We start from the raw sequence: 27941 nt of genomic DNA on the forward strand, positions 1-27941 counted from the left end.
ATGAAATTGTAGGAATAATTGCACGTCAGTTCTGCTTTACTAGTATTTTCTTTCAGTTTTTAACGTTAAAAGTACTACAACCACAATCTTTCCCATGTGAATGAGTAGAATCTTCTGTGTTACGATAAAGCACATGCAATAATTTCTGAACCTTTTCCAGAGCTTTATTTCTGGATCTGTACACAAGGTATTAAAGTACAACAGAAAATACAAAATAATGTTTAACAAAAGAAAAAAAAAAACAACTCAATGTTTATGTACAATTCTTATAAACAATAAAGATAGCTTCTTGAACATTACTCATAGTGAAGTTTTTGATTGTCTATATTTCTGGATATACATTTTTAAGTTTTGTAGGTTTTTATTCACAAAGGTGTTTTTGTTTTCATCAAAGGACTTGAGTTTTCTGTTTTTCAAAACCACAACTGCTATAATTTTTTTTTCCTTTTTTTTTTAACTTCAAAACACAATACAAAATATAAAATAAATTTGTTTAGTGCTTTCTTGCACACACAAGTCTCATACCGGAGATATCAATAAAATATCACATTTTCGAGAGTTCACAGGGTGGTGAAAAACCTACTTCTACTACTTAATGGCCTTTACATTCTGACAGTTTTTCTGAGTCTTTGTACAAACCACAGGTGAAATAAATATCACTGCACTGCTAAAGCTAGAAGAGCTTGGAGGACCTACTGCATTATGCACATTGCATTAAAAGAGAAACTAGCTCTCCCAAATAGTAGCAGCCATCCCTTTACCATCAAGACAAATATAGACAACGACATGATTAAAAAAAAATTTAAGAAAGAAAGATGAGCGTCTTTTACACATGGCTGCAAGTTTTGAAGGCAAAATTGCAACATTGAGTAATATCAATACGTCTTCAGGTAAAGCCGTTGTCAGTGGTACACTTGATAAACAGACACAGCTGGCATGCGTGGTTTCAGCTGTGTCCTGGGGATCATGACTTTCCAAATAGAGAAACAAAATTCAAACACCAAGTCAACTGGTAAAATGCAAAACCCAAAATATCTGTACATATCTACAAATTATTGCCTTTTGACAAGAACTCAAATTAAAACCTTTGTATCAACATAGATTCACAAGTGTAAGAGGTCAGTTAATAGACTTTTTAAAGGCTATTTGCTAAATATTTACATGAAACGCAGAAGTGAATATCTCCTCTGATGCTGGGCTTGGACAATGTATTACTTGATCAAACTTAATTATGATTAATAAGCATGAATCTGGTCTGTACACACATAATGGTGAATAACTAGATCTATGGACATGACAAACATGATGTACCCCTGAAACAAACTAATTATTCATAGCACAATGCATAGATAAATTAAGTAAACACTACTACTGCATCCAATCAACTGACGATGACCCGCTAAACATTTTACAATTCACAATAATGGACTTCAGTTGAGAAACAACAGCTCCATTTCTGCTACTAGACTCCATGAAAACTGTCGACTAGATTGCACGATGCATTCTAGTCAGTACAGGTTAGGCAGAGGTTGAATTCAAAATCTGAGTGGCTTTAAATAAAAGAGATAATACTGCTAGCAGATTTGCACAAGCTTGCTAAGTGGTCTGAAAATGGCATTACTTAATGTAGGAGCATCATCTAACATTTATTTTTACTACAACTAAATGACCCGCGGCTAATCTTGCCCAGAAGAAGCATCAGCGAAAGGATTAAACAAAATCTCACAAAGGTAAAAGTATATGTAATAAATACACACTTTACAGTGCCTGATAATGTCTATCTAAATTACTATTAACATAATCGATGTCTTTGCACGGCAATATTGCTGTTATGATTTGCTTGTCTGATGATATCGCCCGAAAAAGAAGCAGGATTAAACGAAAAACTTGATATCCAAATGTAAAACAAGGTAACTCCCATTATGTTACTCTGCTGAGGTATTTCTCATCAGCTGTTTAAAAAAGTAATGGAATCGGGGAGTATAATTTGTGTTTTACTAAATTTCAATTAAAACAATGAATTGTTGCAAACGTTCTCGTTCCACTTTGGCCACTTTGAGCAGTTTAAAAAGTAAACAAGAAGACCAACTGCAGACCAGACAAGATTCCACAGGAGATAATGAAAAGAAAACCAAACTGGAAGGCCTTTGCAGCTGAAGCCACCTCACTTCCTGTTCTCCAAGCCAATATCCATGCTAGTGTTGCTCTTCATACAAAATCTAGCCAGGTTTGTTTAGGGACAAAGTAAAACCATTTGCACCAGCCTGGTCACTAAAAAGTACCTGTAAACCAAACACTAATCTTTAAAAAAGTACCACTTCAAACAACAGAGACAAGCAACTCAATACTGACATAGAGGCAGAAAACTGAGCCAATTTTGGCATCTGAAAAAGAATGGCAGGATAACATACCTTCTCTCTGAAGATGTGTGAAAATGTGAGGGAGGAAGATACACAACTCTCCTACTGCAGCCTCTGGGCCCCACTGTACATGGACGTTACACATCTCAAGACCACAAAACAAGAATAAAATAAATGGCTATATAAACTCTTGAGAGAAATCAAGATTTTAGTTCTATATGATAGACATCACTGATGTCATATTACACAAAAAATGAAAACAAAAAAGTATATTCATATACATATATATATATATAGATATATATATATATATAATAAAATTTAAACAAATTGAATTCTCCAGTGAGGTCAGTCTTATGTACAAGCAGGAAATGGGGTTTCAAAAGGGAAGAACAAGAGGTGAAGACAAGGAAGATCACTCTGACTGAAGTGCCGCAGTGTGCTGTGTGTGGTGCCGTGCATGTGCTCCCAGAAAACCCATTAGGCTCACCACTACCTGCCAAACTCCCAAAGTCTGTGACAGACACTGCCATTTTGGCGCCGGTGATTCGGTGGTGGTGCGTTGTTGTCCGTCGCGCTTCGAAGTCCACTCCAAGGTTACCCACAGACACGTCATTGATAAAGGAGTCAGGCAGGGCCATCTTGAGTCTCTTAGAGGGCCGCTCGCAGTCCTTGTTGACGCACACTCCTCCTAGCTGGCCCAGATCAGAGTGGTAGAAGCCAGCATCAAGCATGTTGAGGCAGTCGGGGTCTGCGCCATTAGAAGGGAACCCAAGGGATTCGTCGTGGTTCAGGGTCCCACGATGGAGACTTTCCAGTGGAGGAAAGCTGTAGGAGTCCATGCAACCAACCTCTGCAGGGTTGCACACTGTAGCTACAGTGTTACTCAAAGCTGGAAAGAGACAAGACATGAAATTAGCATTGAATAAGTGGACGCAATACAAGAGCCAGTCGAGAAACATGTTGGTGGAGGGAGAAAAAAAAAAAAAGTAGTGTATGTAATAAGTATGAAATAATTATTTGTTTTGATTCAAGAAAATAATGATGAATAATAGTATATTGTGCCGTTTAAATGTTATAAAAGTATTTTTGTAAAATTGCAATTAAAAAGCTTAAATGATAATATGCCATTACAATGTCATGAAAATGTATGAGTATATTATGCCAAAAAAGGTCATAAAAACATCAGTATTGTCCATCATGGAAAAAATGTGATAAAAACATCATTTGTATAGTATTTCATAAAGAAATGGTGTGGTGTGCCAAATTTAAAAAATCATAAAAACATGATTACATAGTATGCCATAAAAAAATGATAAACATCAAAGTACAGAATGCTATAAAGGATTTGATAAAAGTGTCATACTAGTCATTAAAAATAATAATAAATAATAATAAATGCCACAGTATAGTATGTCATAAAAAAATGATGGTGTAGTACACCAAAAAATGAAAACATCGGGATGCCCAGTGGCTCAGCTGATGGAGCAGGTGCCCCATTTACAGAGGCTATGCCATCGCCGCAGCAGCCGCAGTTTTGAGTCCGGCCACGGCACTTTGCTGCATGTCATCCCCCCTCTCTCTCTCCCCCTTTCACACTACCTCTCTCCTATCTAATTAAGGAAATAAAGAAAAAAAAACTTTTTTTTAAAAAAAAAAAAAGGGGGGGGAACCCCCCAAAACCATCATAGTATAGTGTCGTAAAAAATTGGAGAAAAACATCATCGTATAGAATGCCATGAAAAACATGAGTCATAGCACAGAATGTCATAAAAATGTCAATAATATTATATGCCATAAAAAATGTCAAAAACATTGTAGTATAGTGTGATGCAGGAGTTCTGATAAAAATGTCAAAGGTCTGTCATAGAAATGTCACGGTTAGGTATGCCATAAAAAAAATTGAGGATATTATATATAATATATATTATAATAAACAAATGACTTATTACAATATAATAAACTTCCCAGCATAATATAAAAATCAAAAGCTCCATCTTAAACAAACATCAGGTAAATTTAGGCACATTGTGCTAATAACAGGAAAATCTGACTGCAGGACTCTGACTTCAACTTCTGTGAATCTACTGTGAAACATCTGTGCTATTAATCATTTTACTCAGGGAAAAAAAAACTTTGAGTAGGCCCACTTCTCCTATAGCTGCCAACAGCTTGCCAACATTCCCAGCTAGAGAAAGAATGGAAGTAAGAAAATGTGCCTGTGGCCCCAGGCCCCCAAAACATTACATCTGCCCCTGGTATTAATGACGAGAGCCCAGAGCCAGCGGCTGGATGAGACACCGAGCGAGGCGTCCTGTTTTTTGTTTGTTTGTTTTTTTAAATAATACCATCCAAACTCTCATTAAAACTGAAACTATCACAAAGTAGTCTGTAGATGTCTACAGAATGAACTTTCCACCTCTGCAAATTTGGCTGTTTCAGATCTCTGTTTGTCTCACTGCGCTGCTGTCGGACCATCACCTGTTTGATCCGCATTAATAAAACACTGGAAGCACATACGACTCTGTTGTCAAACACTCAGCTGTATTCTAGGGTCAAAGTCGTTCACGGCATTTGGTTCGCCACAGCATATTCTTACTATTGTTCATGTTCTATCGACATTCTATCGACTACTTCTCATATTTCCATAAAGGAAAAGTTATTTGCCGGTTGATATCATTTTATTGCCCAGCCCTACGTCATGGTATAGTATATAATAAAAATGTCATTATATAGTCTGCTATTAAACTGTGTAAAATCGTAGCACGTCATTAAAAAATGCCACAAAACATAGCATATGCAATGATGTGTCAAAATGTCATAGGTCTAATTTTGTCATTTTATTTAAATATCCCAATATGGCATATCATAATTTGCCTCAAGGCCCTTTACAATCTACACACCAAATGACATCCTTTGTCCTTATACCTTTGCAGCAAATAGAGACAAATACAGACAAAAGCTCTTAAAACAGGCAAAAAAATGAGTGAAACCTCAAGAGGAGCAACTGCGGAGTCTTGCAAAAAAGTTTGTATACAGAATTAAAAAACACATTTTTAAACATAATAAATAAGTTATAGTAGTAGGTATAGGTATGTCATAAAAAAATAAATCATAATATCATTTGCCATAAAAATGTTACACGTAAGTATGTCACCAAATATGATCATGATGTAGTGTATGCAGAACCAAGTCCAATTTAACTGACCTGTGAGATCGCTGGCAGTGATGGAGTTAAGCAGGCTGAGCTGTTGGTCTGTGGTGGTCTCCAGCCTTCCTCCTCCACCTGCTCCTGAACACACAGAGGAGGAACTGTCCACGGCTAGTCCCTCTGCTTCGTCCACCAGCCTGTCCATTAGATCCCTGGATACAAACAATCATGTATACTTTTAAAGTTTTAAAGTTTTATCTCAAAATTATATGCATTTTTTTGAGTTATCTGTAATAAAACAGTTGCTTCTTCTGCCACTCACGTTACACCGGGATAGCTACTGTATTTTTTCTTCCCAAACCGATTCTGTTGCACAAAGAAGTCAAAGCGTTCTGACTTTTTCCACATGTAGTAAAACGCCACACATTCCGCTACTGTTCGTGTTGTTACCTGAAAGGGGGAAAATTCATTCAAAACGGATCAGAAACTTTACACAGCTTTATGTATTATGTATCATGCTTGTGTAAAAGGGCATTCTCTCAAAGATCATAAAATAAGACTCACTTTATGTTTCTGTATGAGGTGAAAATTCTTGTCATACATTTGTAGTGCATGCTCAAAGTTCTTGCATTCCTCTTCTGACCACGGAGGTGATTTTTCTGAAATTAAATCAGAAACACGTTCATATAGTTTTTGTACACAAATGAAAGAGTAGAACTACCAAGAAAATTCAGTTCACAGGACTTAAACTCACATCAATCCCAAATTGACAATAAATGAATGACAATAAATACAAAGATTAACATATGACAACAATTAGATACAATTTATAAAGTTATCAAAAATCAAATTACTTGTATTATGTGTGTACTATGTTTGGATGTCAACAATAAACTAACAGCACACAAAGATAAAGGTTTAGATGCAAATATAAAAGTGACCAGAAAAATAAAATCCTCTGTAATTTGCATAAAGCAATGGCATACAACAGTCTGGTAAAAAAAATACTTTGTGAAACTTCTTATATTTATATTTCTGTGGAGTGTAAGTGAAGTGCTGATTAAACTGAATTTTGAGGGAACGATGTTGTGTTATTGGATTTTTTTTATATAAAGGTGGCTGCTCTACTTCTCCCAGGGTAAATTAGGAAAAAATAAATAACAGGTGCTAGGGCTGAAGTTACTGTAAATCCAGTATAAACTGCACAACGGGTGCAGACCACAATATGGGTTTGTCAATAGTGTTTGTTTCTGTACAGGATGGATTTTAATTACCACATAACATTCAACTTGAGTGCAGCCCACTGCATAAAAATGACCTAATTCTTCCTTTTACACTAAAACAAGAGCATATCTTAATGATATGAAATAACGTAAGCAAAGAATGGACAAGTATGTAGGTGCTGCTTTTCAAATAATGAAAATGTTGGAAAAAAACAATTCACCAATAGTTAAGCAGTAAACACAAAGATTACTAAGCAGCATACAGTTGTCTTCAGAGGTAAACAGAGGAAGCTTGTACCGTGACAAAGTGGAACAAGCCAGTTGAAACTGATACATAAGTAATGTTGGAGAACATGACATGAATCCATCACAAGTTACTGTGAGAATGTTTAAATCCGGTTCGACATGCATGCAGAAGGAAATGGTTTCCTGTACTGACCTTTTGAGGACTTCACACGGCTGCAGTGTCTCTCCAGTGCTTCACGAGTGTTGTAGTTGCACTTGACAAGCTCATACAAAGCCTGTGTGAAAAGAGTGAAGTGGTCAAGACAGGAAAAACTGGCCTGATTAAAAGCATGTACCTTCAAAACAAAGTATCTGAAGAATTCAAAGTACACCTGCTACGGGATTTAATGAATGAAAGCCAATCAAAAATAAAATGACTGTAATAAACTGTATTAGCTAACATACATCAATCACACCACGCTCATCATTGTGTTACAACATAAAAGGATTTATAAATAAAGACAGGACTGACCTGCTCATTGTCTCGAACATGCATCCATGGTTTGTCACATCCTGTCTTTTCATCTGTTGTCCGTGACAACACATCAGACAGGAAAGTCCTAACCTTGTTTTCTGGCAATGTACCTGGGCTCCATAATAACTCGTCTTCATCCTCATAAACTACATTACAAAGTACATAAAAGTCAGATTATTTGTCACTTTTTGTAAATTTCTGGTCTTGTATAGATAAAACATTCACATTGTAGAATAAGTCACCAAAAAAGCAACAGTCACCTTTCTCCCCATCTTTGTAGTGACAGAGGCCAGACGGAACCTCTGCTTGGTACTGTGTCCCCACCATTATTTCCTAAAACAAAAACACAACAAAAAACAATACAGAACATGTTTAGCAAACCAGTGTTGATTCAAGTTAAAAGATTTTAGTAAGCGTTATTTTAATGGGTTTCAAAATGCGTAATTTACCTTTCTGGAGTCCTCTGGGCTTGGCCCATCATCATCACATTCTGACTCTTTATCACCATCAGAGATAGCGTTTGCTGATAAAATCATAAACAACAGATAAACATCTTGAAATGCATTGCGTCAATTTTGGTACAATGATAGGTAAGTGAATTTCCTTTCGCAGGTAGAGAGAAAAAAAATATATAACTACTAAATCTCTTTAACGCCCCCACAGATGTTTGGGAATGTTAAATATAGTTGAGATAGTTCTAAATGTGGAGTTGTTGACATATCTTATTTCTTAACTCCACAATTTAAGATTTTATTTTTTATATAATTTTCTTGTGCTAAAACAATGAGCTGATTGAAGCAACTATTTTAACAACTGAATCATGTTTTAGTAATTTTCAAGAAAAAATGTTAAACTTTTACTGGTTGTAGCTACTGAATTGAAAAGAATTGGCTGTTTTTATTTGTCTCTTGTCAAAGTAAATGTAATATATTTTAATTTTGGACTATTGCTCATCAGGCAAGACAAGACATCGGATGACATCATCATGGGCTGTAAGAAACTGTAAAGGGAAAGGTGGCTATATTCTGACATTTAATAGACCATAATCAATTAAGTAACATTCATTCATAAAAAATATTAGTAGAAAATTATTATTAATTAAATTACTAAAATAACTGCTGTAGTCATATCTTTAATTTGGCAGCATGACATTGTTTTGCACTGTATGACAAGTTTTAATCCTGCAATGCTACAAACAGTGAGTAATTTTTTTTAGCAAATGCCACTTACATCGAAGTGTTCTTGGGAAGAAATCAGTAGCCTCATGAGAAGTGACTGAAGGGGTCAGATCATCTGCCGAGGACTGGGTCTCCTCCTCATAGTCCCCAGAGAGCAGGTCTTTGGCTATTTCCTCCTGGAAAGAAAGAATAATGTCCATTGTATACTGAGCAGACCAAGGGTTATAAACAGAATATCTGGATTATAAATTAAAGATAAATACATTTACTTTTATTTTTCACTATATCTATTTGTTCACAACATTACAGCAGTTATTCACCTTGTCCAGAGTCATGTCAGGCAGCTCATCAGTCAGGTCTCCAGATGAGCTGTCTATACTAGAGCCCGCTGAGGCCTCATAGCGATAGATGGCCAAAAGCTCCTCCAAAGGCATGTTACCCTCCTGGTATAACAACAAGAGGAGAGTTAAACTATTATGCATTTCCCCTGTATTATTCAAATAAGATTAAAATATTAAGACTGAAACCCATCTGTGTTCCAATTAAAAGTAGATCTACATGTTTGTTTATTTTTTTGATGAAAAAGACAAGTTTAAAGCTAATCAATTTTTACATTAAAAAGTTATGATACACAGTAATTCACTGTCACAAAGAGACAATTCAAGGGCAAAATTGAAATGATGTATATGTTCTTAAACATGGTTGACCTTTATTAGTTGTAGCATTTGCAACTTTGATGTAGGTGTCTTCCCTTAATCCTCATGGAGGTCAAACAAGCAAATGTCATCGTCTTATAGTACACGCTTTGTCCCCTACTGACAATACGGGGTCGATATTTACAGCCCTACTACATTAAGAAGATGGGCACTCTGGTTTCCACATTAAAAATAAATAAAAAGTATTGTAAATGCAAAAACGCAAGTTTTGAATGGTACTTTAACATCACAAAATTTGCTACATTTACACATAAGAATAATATTTAAGGCAATTTGTGCATTTATTAGTTTACCTTTTCAAGATCTGCAATCTCTGAGCTGAAATTCCTCCCTCCTTCCAGAGATTCTTCCTCCTCCAGAGTCCTCTCATCATCATACTCATGAACTAACATTTCTGCTGTTGGGTCAAAGTCATGGTCCTCTGATGATAAAGAGCCAACTGGGTGAGAGACCAAAACAAAAACAATCTGAAATGTCTGCCTTTTCAGAAAAATTAAAAAATGTTACAGATGCACTAAAAAGAATAGAAATTCAGCTACTATCATGCAGAAAAGCATAACAATCTTGTCAATTTCAAAGCCATATTCTCTAACAAATAGCCTATATAACAACATAAATGACATTCACGTTATGCAATATAGTGTCATTCAAATACAGATACATTAAATTGTGTATTTCACAATCTGTTGTTTATGTTATGACAACGGTATTCTTACCTGGACTTGAACTCCCTAGGGAAGCCTGCAAAATAATAAAACCAGTGCTTAAATGAGTTGAAACATGGGTTCAACTATTATGCCAGCGCTTTAACAACAAACATTCAGCCAACCGGAGTAACAAAAACATGCATTCAATGATCGGTATTGTGACCACCGTGAATTGTTTTGCAGGAAAACTGAATATGCCGCTAACGCTACCTGAAATATGTTGCTAATACAGCGTTAGCTGCAACGAACGCTTTACACCGAGGACAATTGTGAACAAAATGTACCTTTACACGCTCGAATTAAAGTAATTCCTTTCGTAAGAGACAGTCGAAGACAAAACAGAGGGAATATCTCGAAGGGTACACTACGATTTACGCAGTGTCGGCTTCTGTAACAGTTAGCTAGCTAGCAAGCTAACCCTAAAGCTCCCTGTTAACGTTATGCATCGAAAAATGTAAACACTAATTCCGTTTGCTCGGTACTGCAATCGACAGAGATCGGCAATCTGTACAATATAGGCGCCGCTAACTTAGCCCAAACGGGAAAAATAAATTTCCATTCATAACCAAAGCGGTATAATCTGTTATTTCTTATAACCAGCAAGCTAACGTAAAATTTACGTATCAATTTACACAGCCGCTACACCAAAGCAGCTGAGCGAGCGAGGCGCAGCGGCCTTGTAGTGAAGGATCAGTCCGGACATCCAAGCATATTTTGAAGGAATTAAAATGACAATTATTGCACGAAACACGCTACACGGCAGGAAAAAACTATTGTTTCGCCAATCGATAACATAAAAACGGAAAATACAGCGCACAAATTTTAAAAATATCGATTTAAGATCGATTGCTTCTCCCCTGTTTTCCCTCTTACCTCCGCCATATTGGTACCTTTAGCTAATGGGCTCGTTCTAGCGCAGTACCCGGATCAGCGCTCTGAGCCAATCAGAGATCCAGGTGACCGTTGTAGTCGTGACGCCGTTCAAACCGACCACTGATCACACTAACGGTAATCACTTACAAACCGTAAATCTACTGTATCTGACAGAGAAGAAACACAAATGCAGAAATAAAATCGCCAAAACATTTCCAATATGAATCAATAACATGACGCCGAGCCTGTCAATACACCACACAATGACATTTAACCAGAATATTCCGAGAATGTTCTCTGAACATCCAGCCGGTTTACTGCTCAGTCCTGTTTATCGCAGCTGTGGCATTAAAAAAAGCCTGGTTTTATCAATATTAGCATTTTTGTCATTACATATTTAGATGAGAAGTTTTAATTGTGGTCGCATTGCCTTCAAATGGAACTAGCGAGGTTTTCAGTGAATCACGGGGATTGTTGCAGAAATCTGATTTATATTTTTGTTTATTAGCTGTCATTTTCACATAGGAAAGATTACTCGGACTATTATAATGTCAATATTCATAGACTAAATTTCTCTATAATACCAAACACTAGAGGGTTAAATATTAGTTTTCAATTACAAAAGTAACAAAAGCAAAAAATTGTGATTTGTGAAAATGTCACCAAGAACCAAGGCCTTCTTTCTTTCTTTTTTGGATGTTTAATTGTTTATTTTTATTAACAAATTACATTTCTTTTAATCTGTTAAAAGTCTGCTGCTTAGCCTATCACCTGAAACAAAATAATAAAGTTTTTCTGAATAGCCTGCTCAATGCTGTTTAATTATTGTGTTGTGTTCAGTAATTAAGATGGACATACCAAATAAGATAAATGCAGTTGCAATGCAAAGTTAGAGGAGCGCAGATATAAAGCTTGCAATATACAAGGACTAAAATAAAATAGCAGAAAAAACAAGTATATATATACAATATAGTTTATAGCAAATACAAATCTAGTTAACAGTGAGTTACAAAATGTAACAAATGGCTAGCAGCAAGGTGCTAACAGTAATGTACACATTTAGGTGCAAGGTGCAGGTTAATGCTTTTTGACTAAATGCTGAAACAGTTATGTTAAGTTATCTTCTTTCAGGAATAAATTTGAAATGTAGTAAGTTTGAATACAGGCCAGCAGGGGGCAAAAGTACCCCTTAAATGTATCACACCACTGAGATCCACTCCATCTTTCCTTCCTCCCTCCCCTCTTGGCTGAGACCACTGCGAAACCTCATCATGTTTGATCATACAGTAACATTTAAAAACTGTCTCACTGACTCTTTGGGCAGGCAAAGGTAAAGGCATAACTGTGTATTTTACAGGACACTCTTAGATATCACACTGCTATAGACAATTTTACCCAATTTTCTGTTTTTGGTTAAGTACACCAGGGTCTTGAAATAACTCCACAGTTTTACATTGTGTACAGCAGAAGTGGAAGACACTTGAAAAGTCTCTACTGGTTCAAGGTGAGTCGTACACCAGCTGCTGCTGTCAGGGAATCTGCAGATGTTTGTGCACAGGGTGCTGGTGATAAACTGCTTCCTGGCTCATTCTGATCCAGGACGGGAGGAGGGCGTCCTTCCTGCAGCATAACAGAGACTTAGTCATGTGTTTTTGCTGTCAACTCCATTTGTTTTGAATTTGTGCTGTTAACTGAGTTTTTCGTGTAACAGGCAGCTGAAAAATACTCTGGTTTGGTTCACTAAAATGCCAAAAATTAGGTGAGACCTGTAGCTAGAACAATAATAATAATGTCTCATAAATTGGACCTTGCAATTTTCACATTTGAGAATGAAGAGTCTGACAGCTTGAGTCTGCTTGTGAGGGCTACCAGCATCACGTTGCCATGTTTGTAATGCAATTTAGGTTTCTTTTGTTTTGATTCACTAAAAACCTCATACACAAGTGTGTAAATTCAAACGAAAAACAACCACACTAACGCTTTCATTAATAAATGCAAAAACATTGCAAGTGGTGTTAAATCGATGGGCTTCTCTTGGGTAAACACGTCTTCATCTTATGATGTAGACAGAATATATAACTCTGCCCTGCTGACTCATGGGTGGGTGTCAAACTTTTCAGTTAAACTATAGCAAAGTGTCACAGGCTCTTGTAGTTTACATATTGGTCCAATTTAATTTGTCATTGGGATCATATTTTTTCTAAACTTGTTGCAGCGAGTAAACACTTCTGTGTTTGGGAAAACAGAATCCCCCGTAAGGCGTAGGAAGGGCAGCGTGGGCTTCATTTAGAGGACTCTGCAAACAAATGAGTCACTGTGTTCAGACAGTTCAGAGGCACATCCCTCTACAGGCCACATGTATTAACGCCTTACCTGAACCAAGCTGGACAATAATAAGGGCTGTAAATTGAACCAGATTAAGCTAGACCATATTTCTGAATAAACTTTTTATACCTTAGTTTGATGGCTGCTCCAACTGCAATATTGGTTCTTCCTCTTCTAGTAGTAGTTATACCCATTTACTGTTTGTGTTTTCCTGTGCATATGTGGCCATATATGCATGTACAAGTACAGGAAAGTAAGAGCACCATTATTATCTGCTCGCATTACTCTTTTCTCTGCAGCTGATTTGTGACAGCCACATTCATTGAAAAGCACATTTGAACATTTGCCATCTTTTACAGAACAATGCAGTCAGGAAGACGTGGGCCCTCACCTACTGAGTGAAACTGTCAGGTCAACAAGTTATCCTCTGACGTAGATCGTGGAAGGGATGGTGACAAAGGGTCACCATCCATTGTTGCAGCGTAAAACGGATGTGGCTGATTAACACTGGCCGACACCTACACTGGCTCTGTGATTGTCCAGCAACTGCCCACTCAGCTGATGTGCCATTAGAGGGACTGAGTGACAGCAAGTCCATTGTATACAAAGAATACCCTCATAATTACCAATTACATTTCAGGCCAAATGGACACATCAGCTGCATATTAATTGATTCTAATTTGTATAATACGTCACTGAAGGATATTGCACTGAGTGAACTGTCTTGAAAAAAGTTAGTTTTTGATTTATTGTACTACTTGTTGTGGATAATGTTAGAATATGCACATATAAGGCAGTGAAAATGTCCTTGTTGAAAAACACTTTTAACACCCAACTGGATTAAAAAAAGAGATTGAATGCACTTATATGATACTGAGTAATGGCTTACACGTTAAGATGGACAGCTAATATAAATGTCCCAATAATAATTTAATGGCAGTCATATTATCCACGTTTTGGCATTAATAAGCATAGTAATTAACTATTTATATAGCACTTTTCAGAAACAAGTTGTCAAAGTGCTTTACAGATAAAAACAAACAAAACAGAATATGCAGTGCAATTATAAGACTAGAAAATGTTCAATGCAGCTAATGGAAACACAGATAGGAGACAACGAATAAGTACTTGATAGTAGTAGATGATAATATGTAAATAATTCTCAATGTATAAAGGATGTATATTATCTAATTAGCCACAGTATCAGATTTTCACAACACAATTATCATGGCCAAAAGAGTTCACAATTACAATATTATCATGGTAAAATAAATCAATAAAAAAGAATAACAATAATGCTCAGTCAAATTTATCTTTAACTTTGTTATTGTGTGTTTTGTTTCATTTTTGGCAAATGAGTTATACTCAAAATGAGTGTTGAGAGGTGGAGAGAGAGTCTGTTGAAAAATAGCATTTATACTTAGTGGAAAGCAAAAAGGCAACCAGATGGTGTCTGGGGAGGGATGCAGAGTGAGCACGGAAAGAATTGGAAATTATTCAAGAGACACTGGATTATTTACATGACATTATCACATGGGCATTAATAACATGACAACAATATTTAATTTTTAACATATTATTAATGCAACATTCCTAAATCTAATACTGCTGTGTTTAACATTCTAAAATATTTGTAACTAAACCTCAAGTAATTTATTCAAAATCATCATACTGTTAAGAAGTTAAATAAGGCATGGCAAACCGCATGCATCAAATCTTTGTATTCTTACTGCAAGCTGATAGGTGTAGATTTTGGAACGGATGGAGGGTACAAGCCCCCTCAATATTTAGAACATATGCATTTGTCCCAAGAAGCAGCACACTTTTATTTTGTCAACATTAATGACATTTACAACATAACTTCATCTAGAAATGACACAAATTGGTGCATAAAAAAAATCACCATAATGCAGGAAATTAAGTATCTGATGCTCAAAATTCTTCTGGTGGAGGACCCCCACGCCCCTGTTTCATATGTCTCCTCCTCAATGTTAAACTGAAATGCCCTTGGCTGCCATTATGGAGACAGTGTTTACAAATTTGAGACAGTGCCTTTATAAAGTATACACGCCACCAGGTGGCAATGTGTGACAGCTTCGGCTTCTTCATGACTCAGCTTTAGCATTTTCCATTTACTCTGTGCTCCAAACACCACCCTCAGTCCGCCTGCAACAATGACTGTATGAGCACCGACTGTCTGTTGTGTTGATATTCTTGGGTGAATCATGTAAAACTCCGCCACGTGCAGTGACACAGATTTGTGTGTGTTTACAAGTACAGTATTTATCCCCACATGCGGATCACTAAACAGTCAGCAGCTGTGGAGTAAGCCCTGCACCGTCACCAAACCGTTCTTAAGGACTTCGCCTGTTTGAAGTTTAGGTTACTGATGAGTAATATCAACACGCTGCTGCACGATACAATTTCCAAGAAATCCTACAAAAGTGATTCACATTATCTACATTTATATTATACAATGACACGCAGCAGCTAGAGATGTAAGTAAACAACTTGCAGCTGTAAGATAAAATCAGCTCCTTCAACAGTCCTTTCCTGTGAGAATAAATCCAGTTTTAGGTTTACACACTCTTTTTGAGCAAAGAATACAAGCTGGTATGGTGTACGGAAATTTCAGGAGGTCAGTGTGGCTGTAATATAAAAATGAAATGAAGATGTCAGTTACAGAATAATGTTCACTAGCCATCGACCAGTTATCTCAGCTCTTCCAGCCTTCAACAGCTCATTAAAATGTGCCGTTTTACTTATCATGTTCTTCCATATCACATTTCTCTCCAAAATAAACATAATCATGAGATGTTTTTGGTTATTTTGTAAAAAATGAATTATGTAGTGAAACCATAAAAAGGTCATTTTCAGTTCCTGAAGATATTTTTCTGGTGTATTAAGCTCACATTAGTAACAGTAAGTGAATACATGGAGGCTATTTCCTGTTTCAGCTGCAGTGAAAGTGTAATTCTCCATGAAGAGGATTCTACGGGGATGAAAATTAAGCGTGTCGGAGATGTTAAAATTACGCTCAATATAGCTCATGTGTGATCAAATAATGCAACCGCAAGTTGTTTGTTTACTGACGTGAATTTCTTAAATTGACAAGTCTAAGTCTTAAATTCCATGGTCAAATTGTGTCTTTTTTCTTGTTTTGGTTTATTTTGTTTTTGGCTGCATGAGCATATGTGAGAACTTTTGTTGTTTGGAGGGCTTAAATATGTTCCCACAGTGTCTGCTCTGGTGCATAGTCTTACAAAAGCAGCAAGTCTGAAAACACAAGCAATGGGAGAAGAGTAATACTCAGATATTCAGATGCTCTTCAATGTCATTGCAGCGGGTTCAAGTCCAACTGGTGGCGCTTTGCTGACTGTCATCCTCACTATGTCTCATTCCCATTTCCTATCATCTCTCTAGCTGTCCTATCAAATAAAGGCCATAAAATAAAAACTATAAACCTTGTTTGAAACTTGATATCTATTCTCCTCATTAGCCGCAAAGAGTACCAATGGGTTAGGGGGGGTGGGGGGACTTGCACACTCCTTTTAGGGATTGTTCATTATTTATGAGCAGGGAGGTGATGGTTCAAAATGGAGGAGGCCTTTCAAATAATTTATTGAACGCTTGGGAGGGAGTTATATTTTTTGATTTGGCATAGGGGAGGGACATTCGACTTTAAATGGTTGTATTTTGTATATATTTTCAGTACTCCTGAACCCATAAGTGGGTTTGAAAAGCATGTTTTTTTTAAAAAAAAAAATCTCCAATATTAAACAATTTATCATTGCCAGAAACTGAGAAATATGGTTATATGTGGTTAGGGAAGGGTCATGCATCTACACAAGGAAAAATAGTTGTAGCTCAAGGAAGGGTCTTGATATATATATATATATAATACTACTGTGACATAAAAAATACAGCCTCTTATTTAGCATAGCAAACAAAAATGCCACTTCTTTTACAGTATTCAAATTTTGCACCATTATCATTAGTGTTAAATATTGGGGGCTTGATGTGTGATGGTCTGTGTACGTGTCATTTTTTACATGCATTTTGAGTCGAGTGCTTATCTAACAGTCTGACAGTCTGGTCTTGTGTACATTTTCTTATGCCATGTCTGTATCATGTAATGTCAGCTTGCTGTGAATTACAGAACTCAGAGTTATCAGGAATGGATGGTACAAAATCCACTGCGAGTCTACACTGAATTTAACAATAACAACCCAAACATTTTAATTTACATTCATTTAATTAGGCATATATAATTTTTGAAAATAGGGACATTTCATTCAACATTATGAACTCTAAGTACACAGTGTAGCATGAGTGAGAGGTTTTTCATTAAATCAGCACACAAAGCACCCCTCACCATTACTTTAATGCAGCCATTATGAGGCGGTACACAAACTTCTTTGGACTATTGGAGATCTGTCATGTCTCCTCAGGTGATGCTGGGGTTGGTGAGTTCGAGGGCATGCAATAACCAAGAGTCTGAGTATTAGCAGAGCGCTTTTCCTCCCCGGCCCCCCACTGAGTTCTACATCACAGCACAGCAGAGTCTGTCTTTCACTGTCTGACTTGATATAACTGACAGCCAGATAGATAAATTATATGTAGCTTTAATCAATACTAAACTTACTTAATTTATTTTGTACTTTTGCTAACTAGTTATGTGTTTTGCAGAAAAAAACAGCATGTATGTGATCTAAAAGCATTAATGCTTGATAAATGCACTTTAATCCATTCTACTACACTGTTTATCAGCACACAGTCAGTGTAAGGGGTCGGAAATGTTGTATAAATCCTGTAGTAAAAATCTGGCAGTGAAGCCTGTGCTCTCATCATTTTTCGAAAAGCTTGGAACACTGTGCAGCGAGAGCTCACTTCAAGGCGGAGTAACAGTGAGTGGGCACTGCAATATCCTCTCTTTCTGCAGTCAGACGCGCTATCTACTTGTGTAGGTGTTTGTATATATCCGTCACTTGCGTCATGCCGTGTGCTCACACATTTTATGTCACATTACCTCTTCAAATGACTTGTTTTGAACAGCAGCTGTGGAAATACCCATATTTGTGAAGATGACGTGGGATAAATGCTTCAAAGTTGTTTTTGAATCTTCCAATTCTAAAACACTAACTTGTCCCCATGAACTAACTTTGTACTGAGTAGGTATGAGCTTAAAGAGGCAATAACTTAAAATCCAGAGGTGTTAGTTTCAGTAGCTTTTAAAAGTGTTCTTTCTTTCAAACACATCTCTCCCAAAGCTCCCAGCAAAAGCATTTGAGCATGGAGTGGCAGCTCTCAAAAATTACTTAACACTGGTGGCAATTCTCTGAGCCACTTCTCATGGCAGCATGTGTTAAAGGTCTTTAGCAGTTTAGGCAGGATGTTCTGCTCTAAAGCTCCTTTGATTCATGTATTGTGCAGAAATATGCAAAGTGGTGAGCAACGTACCAAATGTGAAGGATAGAGGAAACAGCTGTGTTGTCACGGATAAGAGGCTCCTCGTGACGAGACATGTGGGTGATTCCGTCTCCATGGCAACCTAAGATTCTACCACGGGAACAGTCTGTGAAGAGACCAGAACAGAAGATGTAGAGGCTGAAAACGGAAATTCACTATTTTTTTATTTTTTTTATTTTTGAGTACACATGAATTCGGATGTCACAAATCTAACTTTCATTCTTACAGAGACATTCTTACAGCTGCCAGATTACAAAGGAGTGCTGTCGTTCTCAGCCTCCTACACACCAGCCCCTTAAAATGATGAAAGAAAAAGAGACTGTGGTTTTTAATAATGAGTTAATACAATAGTCAGGCCATCAGCAATTTGACAATCAGCTCTTGTTTAAGGACACTGTCAGTTTTCTGAGTGACTTGACAAGTAAAATGATTTGAATGAGCCTACTAACCATAGAAAATTGGCTAAACAAGACCTGTAAAAGTTGTCTTTGCTGACCAACTTAATTTCAAAATGTACAAGTAAAAGACATGCATGTAAATCCTTGAAAAATACTTGAACATTTTCATTCTTGTCCTTACACTATGACCAAACTCAATAAACCTCTAAACTGTTCCAGATGAGGTCCAGATTTTTCCTTCGTTTTTAGTTCAAGGTCCAGGTATTAGATAAATTAACACATATTCAGTTTTGGTGTTGACTTAGTACACCAAGAAATAAAACATAATTCAAGAATAAACAGCAACAGCACTTCAAAATAAAAGCTCTGGGTCAGAAGTTCACTGTACTTCAAAATAAAGAGTTTTTTTTTTTTTTTTTTTTTACAAACCTGACACTTTCACAAGTCGCTTGTGGTCCATACACAAAGATCCTGCAACCCACCACTTGGGAACAATTTACAACATATGAATCATAACAATAGAACCGAATTAATATTTTGTACATAAAGATACAGTGGAGTAATGGCGTCCTGAATAGGGGACGATGTCACGCTACTTCTGTGCGCCTTGTTACCTCAGCTTCTCTGTTCTTTGCTGTAGTGTTGTGGTCCGCTCACAAGTGCATGTTATTGCATGTTATTGCATGTGAGCCCTGTGTCTGTATCCCACTGGCTAGCTGACCAATGCTGCTCTGCACTGCGCTTATACAGCAGTTACTATTGATATCAGGATATTATCATCACGCAAGCTTAGTGTGGTTCGCCCACTAATAATAATTGGAGATTGACGGTTCGATCCCTGGCTCCTCCAGTGGGCATGTCAAAGTGTCCCGTTCACAGTGTTAGCACTAGGGCAGCATGATATGCAAAATAAATCATATTGCGATTATTTGGACTACACAGTACACATTTCAAAATCTGGGGCATCTATGTTGCTCCAAAATGATTCAATTATAATAGTATGGTGTGACACAATTTTACCTTGATCAAAAAATTGCAGCTCAGTGCAACTGAAATTTGGATATTGCCCTTAGCCATATTCATATTGTCCTACTTACTACCATTAGCTGCCAACTCAGCCACCTCAATGTTGAGAGACACATGCAGACAACCTCTGAATCATGTGTTCTGAATATCACTTAAAGCTCCTTTAAACCAGAAAATGAACATACTACAATAGTAAATGGACCTGCACTTTATATACTGTAGCGCTTTTCTAGTCTTCCCACCACTCAAGCACTTTTACACTACCCGTCACATCCACCCACACATTCACACACTGGTGGCCGAGGCTTCCGTGCAAGGTGCCACCTGCTACTCATTCTCACACACACTCACACACTGAAGGAACAGCTATCGGGAGCAATTTCAGGCTCAGTATCTTGCCCAAGGACACTCTGACATGTTGGCTGAAAGAGCCAGGCATCAAACGGTCGATCTATTGATTAGTGGACAACCTGAACCTTCTGAGCCACAGCCACCTCCATTATGCTAACACACAAAGAAATATCAACCAGTTATGCAGTTCCCCTCAGCTCTGCGGAGATTTTTGGCATCTTAAAGTTCATCCATTTGGTTTTTACAATTCACAACTTTTGTGACTTGGTTCAGTCTCACCAAACTAGTGAGGTTTTTTTTTTGTTCCAGTGGCATTTTGAAGCTATTTTCAGCAAAAAAAAGCTTTGATAAATCCACTGTACACTTCCTGATCAGCACCAAACATTAAAGTTAGCGACTAACTGGTGGACACAGAAAAGCATCCAGGTAGCCAAAGAGCCAGATGTTTCTTCAAGGATATGGTGGAGGGAGAAAAGAGGGAATAATGAATTTAGATTTGGACACAAATACAATGTTGCTCTATTGCTGGATTTACTGGTTGCAAAAAACTAATCTACAAGGGAATAATATGCCAGTGATATGTTTACCCTGGTCATAAATGCATTAATTGAAATCTGCACTCTGTATTGGGCTAAAATAATCTTTTAAAAACTTTGTTTATGTTTTAAGATTGGGCCCTGAAAATTGTCTGTATCTATAGGTACTTATCTTACAATTTATATATTTCGTTTAATTCCTTAATAAAGGCAGTGAATGGAGACAGGCTGTGCTGGCATTACAACTTTGACCTCCCCAAATTATATTTCCGTCCTGCACACACACACACATGCACGCATGCACGCATGCACGCACACACCTACACACCCACACTCTCACACACACACACACACACACAAACACACAAACACACACACACACACACACACACACACACACACACACACACAAGATTACAATTCCAAAGAAGGCGAGTTCCTCTGTTCCTCTTTAGCAAACACAAATATTGGCATCTAGAGTTGTTAGCTCTTTTTCATCAGTTTGCTGTTCTGTTTAATCAATGTGTGTTCATGCACAGAGTGTTCTCATTACAAACACTTATCCAACTTTCGATCTGGGATATGACACTTCTCTACACTTCTCTTACGATGCTCATCATCAGCATAATCCACAAAAATCAATGTACTAGATTATATTAATGAACATATTAAAGCAATTATTGTTCATAACTGGGGTAAACTTACTGCCATAATTGTGCCTGAAATGAAAATCTTTCTTTGTGTTTGTCCCTTGCTTTATGAACATGCTGAACATACTATTTATAAGTGAGAATACCAGTACACATACCAGAGAAATTTGATAATGATATAAAACTGCTGTGGTGTTCTTTAATTCTGATGAAAAGTACCATGAAACGCATTTCTGATGGAGTTATGTAAGTTGAATACTAGAGGAGAACATTAAGACCTAATAATAAGTTCTGGCTGACAGTAACTTTTGATGTCTGGCCATCTGGCTCTGCTTCTCTTTGTAAGTTAAATTATAATTACAGGATGAAAGCCAAACTGTTAGAGGACCTTTACATAAAATAAAACTTAGATGATTGTCATTATAGTTCACTGAAACTAATAATGTCTTATATTGCTGGCAGTTGAACTGATATGAACGTTGTTGAGTTTAACTTTAAAGGAACCCAAAAATAAAATTTCCTATCTTTACACTGACAAATCCCATTAAATTCTACATTCAAATCACACTTATCTATACCAAAGGGGCTGTCTTTCATCACTATCTTCTTTAGGCTGAATAAGAGGCTGGTTATATAAAGAGGAAGCTCGGATGTATCCACAGGTGTGCAATGTTGGGCACAAATGTCAGAATGATCAGAATGGACTACTACCTGTACAAATGTAAGTAAATGTGGAGTAGGTCATTCTGTCAGGTGGAGTGGGTTATTCTGACAGGTACAAATATCTAACAGAATAAACTATCATTTGTATAAATGTAATTAAATGTGAAGGAGGTCATTCTTTCAGTTGGAGTAGGTTATCCTGCCAGGTACACAAATCTATCAGAAAGGACTTCAACCTGTGTAAATGTAGTTAAATGTGGATGAAGTCATTCTGTCAGGTGGCGTAGATCATTCTGATAGGTACAAATATCTATCAGAATGGCCTACTTCTTGAATAAATGTAGTGAAAGGTGGAGTAGGTCATCCTGTCAGGCACAAATATCTATCAGAATGGACTACAACATGTATAAATGTAATTAAATGTGAAGTAGGTCATTGTTTCATGTGGAGAAGGTCATCCTGTCAGGTAAATAAATCTATCAGAATGGACTACAATATGTGTAAATGTAGTTAAATGTGGAGTAGGTCCAGTAGGCGATTTGAGGGGGGATGAAATACTGTCAAAATTATGGTGTGTTTTGAAAAATAAGCATTACTAGTCAGATGCTGTGGACACGCTGCCACTGCAGTGCTCAATCAGCTGCTGGCGCTGTACAGAGCAGATCCAGCTGGGCAGGAAGTCACGGAAGAGTGCCAGGTCAATTTTAAAAATAATACAGACAAAAAAAAAATTAACTAAGTGTGGAGCACACTTATTCATATTGTTAAAAGAAACCCTGAATAAACTAGGTCCTCTGCAATAAAATTTAAAGGTGTATTTACTCATCAGTTCAATACACAGTTATAAAGACAATAGTGGTAGGAAGATAACTGTATAGAATTAGAAATGTCACAGTAATGGTTAAGGTGTCCTAAAATCTTATTTCACTGTAGAGCTGCAAGTAGTGCACTGATATCTCTCTCTGTCTCTCTTGTCCTGTGTCTGGTAGCATTGCGCCATTTCCAAGCCATTTCATCCTTCGCTAAGCCCAGCCCTTTTGTAGTCTGCTAAGCTTTAGGAGCTAGCATGGAGCCTGTAACTAACCCCAGTCTCTAAAGAAATATTATCAAATTTTTTGAGAAAGATGAAAAAATCGATTACAGAATGGGTCTACAATATGAGTTTGAACATATGTGAACAATGAAAGTAAAGTAAAGGGAAACTTCACAGATTTTCAACCAGCAGTGTGTCATCGCACGGTGGACAGAAGAATGGTGTTTGGCTTCTCCTCTGTGTGCCAGTGCCCACACCTCTACCTGCGAAACAACGATAATCTGCACATGATGCAATGACACATAGATAGTTGAATATCTGCAAAGTTTTCCTGTTTCCCTTCACTTGTTCCTGTAAAGCAGGTAGGTCTTTAATGTTATAATCATTTAAATGAAACAGTAGCATTAGTATAATTTAGTAGGCAATACTGCCCCATACCCCAGGCACAATGTTTAGCTCAAAATCTATAAAACAAGCCTGATAAGAAGGAAAATTGGGACACTATTGTGCGACAGTACAAGTCTAGAGCACAGTCTTGTTGGTAACTTACCCATGTCAGAGATAGCCGATGCTGCTCTGTGATTGGCCGGTCTGCATTCAAAGGGCGGGACTTAGCGAAGGATCACCTTATATACCTGAGAAATACAGCTAATAGGAAAGGAACTTTATACATTTTTGGAGGAAATTTTTTTTTATCATATTTTCCTAAGTTTGCTGACAATATAAAAAGTTCAAAGCAAAGTATGATTTCTCATGAGTTAATTATCAATTTTCTCTATATTTGGGCTTAAAAGTAAGACTTTGACACAGCAAAAGCAAAGAAAAATATTCTCACAGATAATATAGGCATCTATTTTGATGAGGAATCTCATGATGATGTTTGATGTCTTAACGTTTTGTTTTATGTTATTTATTTATTTTAAAACGTTAAAAAAATGTTTATACAGTAAAATTTAAAGGAGACCGTCATGTGAAGAAATTATAAAAGGAATGTTTTCTGCAACAATGGGTCATTATCTTTGTACTCTTAAGTCTGTAGTAAACCAGGAAAACTCTGTCAAAGAGCCCATTAGAAAACATAACCAGCATTACAATTCTATTTCTAAAAGAGGCATCTCACTGATAACTCTCTGGAGTCTTTGGAGTCAGACCAAACGCAATCTTCAAAATGTGAGTGACCTCCCCCTGAGTTTTCTAATCCTGGCTTTATCACACCTCTATTTTTAAGGGCACTATCGGGAGACCGTAGGTGGTTAGATTGGAAAAGGAAAAAAGCATACGGAAATCTGTGGTGGAGTAGCATCCAGTGATAAATTACGTAATAGCTCAGTTTTCTATGCTGTGCAGTAACTTGGCCTACATATTTCCATTGTCTAAAATTCCACACTGCCTCATTCTCCTCCTCTACTTCATCTCTAAAGCAGCGTTAGAAATAGAGTCATAATTATGTTTAAAATTTGGCACTCAAACGCTATTTTTCCAGTTACTATTAATGTCAATTACTTGAGAATACGGCTGCAGCCACAGAAAAGTGGCAGATAACTGTGCCTTATCCACAAAGGGTACAAAACGGGCACAAAGGAGATTATTATATCTCAGAGACTAAATATAGAGCCTGTGTGACATCCCGCACACAAAGATGTATCTGTAAACATTCTTCCTCTTGCTATTCTGATCACTTTTGAAACGTGAGAATGCTCACGACAAAAGTCTTTTTGGCAGAGAGCCTGAATTCTCTGTGACAAAAGGTGGTTGTGAGCGGAAATTGTCAGCAAACGTTTGTGATTGTTTTGTGTTGACCTCATTGCTGGCTGTAATTAGTTTTTATTGTCTTTCAGGCACAAGTTAGCTTTCATGTAATCTTAAATGAAATCATACATACTATGCTTTAGACAGTAGACCTGATCGTTTCCAATTAGACTTGGCATTTATCGCCCCTTAAGAGAAGCATCTGTTGCATTACCAATGGTAGATTAGAAACTAAATCACATTTTAAAAACTAAATAACAATTCTAAGGTAGCCAAATGCCCAGTGTCGGGCCAAACTTGGCACATTGGAAGAAATAAGTCGGGCCGTGTCTGGTTGCGCCAATATCAGTCCAAATAAACTGGCTCACTTACGGCTGCAGACACTGCAATCACTGGGCTCTTTTTAAAAGTTATATGGCCCGGCATTGGCCCAGATTTGTCATGCCTGCAGGAACAAGTCAGGCTCATCTGCTTGACACATTTGACTTAGGCTCAGGATAAATGATGCCCCGGGCCAAAAAAATGGCTTCATTCTGGCCACCCACACTGCCATCACTGGGCTGTTTTAAAAAATGACCTGGCACAGCATTGGCCCAAATTTGGCACGCTGTAAGAAATAAGTTGGGCCACATCCGGTTGCCGGACTGGCTGAGACTCTGCATAAATGACATCCCAGAAAAAAGCTAAATGAACTGACTGGATTCTGGCTGCAGATGCTGCCATCACTGGGTTACCTTCACACATTTATGCAATGTAGTGAACATTTTATGGTTTTATTATTTTCAAAGATGTTTCTTCAACATTTAATAACGTAATGCCTAGAAACTGGCGTGAAAAAGAGGTTTAGTTCATGTTTCAACATCATCTATTTAGCCAACCTGCTTAAACAGACTGCTTTCAATTCTGCACAAAGGCCATAGGAGGAAAGGTGTTCCAACATGTGGTTTCTGCAGCAGCAGTGGGACGTGCTCTGCTCACCTCTCTGCCCTGTAATTCACAAGCACCTCGCTCCCTAACCTGGGTGGTGGCTGACTTTCACAGCATTGTTCCAGGCCTCCCATACTCCGCCATTTTGTTTCCTGTGCAGAACAGGAAGTCCTGCCTGCAGCTGTTCCCAGCACTGTGAACTAAAGAGCTTTTGCAGGCACAAATACAAACACACACACACACACACACACACACACACACATTTAAACATACTACACAATAGTACACACATCCTCTTCCTTCATGCTTCCCCTCAGTCTGAGCTCAGGATGCCCCTCTCTGCTGTGAAGATGACCCCAAGGGATGATGGGATGAAGCCAAATGCACGTCTGCTTTCCTTTCCAAGAAAAAAAATCCCCTTGCCTGTACATGAGATTCACGTGTGCCCAAGTATTTAAGGATATTGCAACATACAGGTAATTTTGTACAGGCTCAAACACGAGAAATATTTGCAGGCATTGTAGTATAATAGAATAAGTGTAACATGAAACACTTTCTTGTACTGAGTAAGCGGATTAAAGTCCTTCAGTGTTTGTAAGGTTTGACAGGTTGTTTGCTTTTCAGGTCCATCATCAAACTATTCTTTGTTTTTATAGCCAGTAGCCTTGTCTTTGTAACCATGCTCACTGTGTGGGAATGTAAGTGAACCTGTGATTCTTGTCCGTCGCATAGGGGACAAATCATTGTATGAAGGCAATTATACAACCGTGGGAAAACGCCCGATGACCCCATTCTTACCAAGGGACAGATGCCCTCATGTCTGCATGCTGGAAAGGTTCTTGAGAATGGATGTTGATATTTTTTGGGCATCAACAATTATATCACAGATAACAGCACCGGTAAGACATCTTATCTGTGCCGGCTATTGTTTCTGTGCAGCGATCCTGATAATCCCCGGGCCTTTTTGCAGACTTTAACTCAACTTAATAACCACGCAGAGTCTGCACGCACGGGTTGTGAAGATGCACACCACACACTGATCATGTACATTATTGATGCAGATGAATGTTTACTTCTCACAATCTTATCAGCCGGGGCTGGAACAGCTGGGACTGAAAAGGTTTCCGGACACTTGAGCAGACTGAAAGCTTGATATACCCTCTCCCTGCCAATCTGCTGCATAGTATCACTCATGTGACAAACACTCCGGCAACAAATCAGTTGGAAATACTCTTGGTTTGCTGCTGCCTAGTGGAACTAATTTCCATGACTGAATGCCACATTGATAATTTCTCTGTAATTGGTCCTCACTTGGCCCACTTTTCCTAAACGTTTCAGGCGACTTGAGCTTATCCCTGAATGCATTTGGTGGGAGGCAGGAAAACACCCTGGACATCTTGCCAGTCCATCAGGCTGAACATACACCCTCTCATTTACCTGTGGGCAATTTAAACTGCATCTGATTCGGAGAGTGGGAGGCAACTGAAAGATTTGTAGGGAACCCAAAGAGGCATGAGATAATTTGATTTTTGCATAATTTTAATGATCCCCTTTGGAAATTTCAGTAGGAGTTTTGATTTTAATAGACATTGGCATTATTCAGTCCTTGAATAACATGTTTGATTACTCACAGACTAAGAAAAACTGAAGAAAATACATTTTTAAATGTTGGCAAGTGGAATATGGTATGATGTAGTGTGTATTTGAAGAACACTTGAAATATGTGGCATCCTGAGCTGATTATTGGCTTGTAGGATTAATCACCAATTTTAACAATCACTCATTTCCTGTTCTTCTCTTCCCACATACATTTTCTTAAATTTGACAAATGCAGTCAGTCTAATTA

General features: G+C 37.6%; 1 protein-coding gene across 1 annotated transcript; it reads right to left on the reverse strand.

Moving 5' to 3' along the window:
* Positions 1 to 2548: 2548 nt before the first annotated feature.
* Positions 2549 to 11016, reverse strand: mier3b (mesoderm induction early response 1, family member 3 b). Its single transcript, XM_042488489.1, is given in 14 exon segments — positions 2549 to 2838; positions 2840 to 3252; positions 5569 to 5723; positions 5834 to 5961; positions 6076 to 6170; positions 7174 to 7255; positions 7492 to 7640; positions 7755 to 7827; positions 7944 to 8017; positions 8725 to 8848; positions 8993 to 9115; positions 9682 to 9827; positions 10105 to 10129; positions 10969 to 11016. Coding segments are annotated over 14 exon segments (1659 nt in total). The 5' UTR covers positions 10978 to 11016; the 3' UTR covers positions 2549 to 2775.
* Positions 11017 to 27941: the final 16925 nt, after the last annotated feature.

Source organism: Plectropomus leopardus, chromosome 6 (assembly GCF_008729295.1).
Source record: "Plectropomus leopardus isolate mb chromosome 6, YSFRI_Pleo_2.0, whole genome shotgun sequence".
Taxonomy (NCBI): Eukaryota; Metazoa; Chordata; class Actinopteri; order Perciformes; family Serranidae; genus Plectropomus; species Plectropomus leopardus.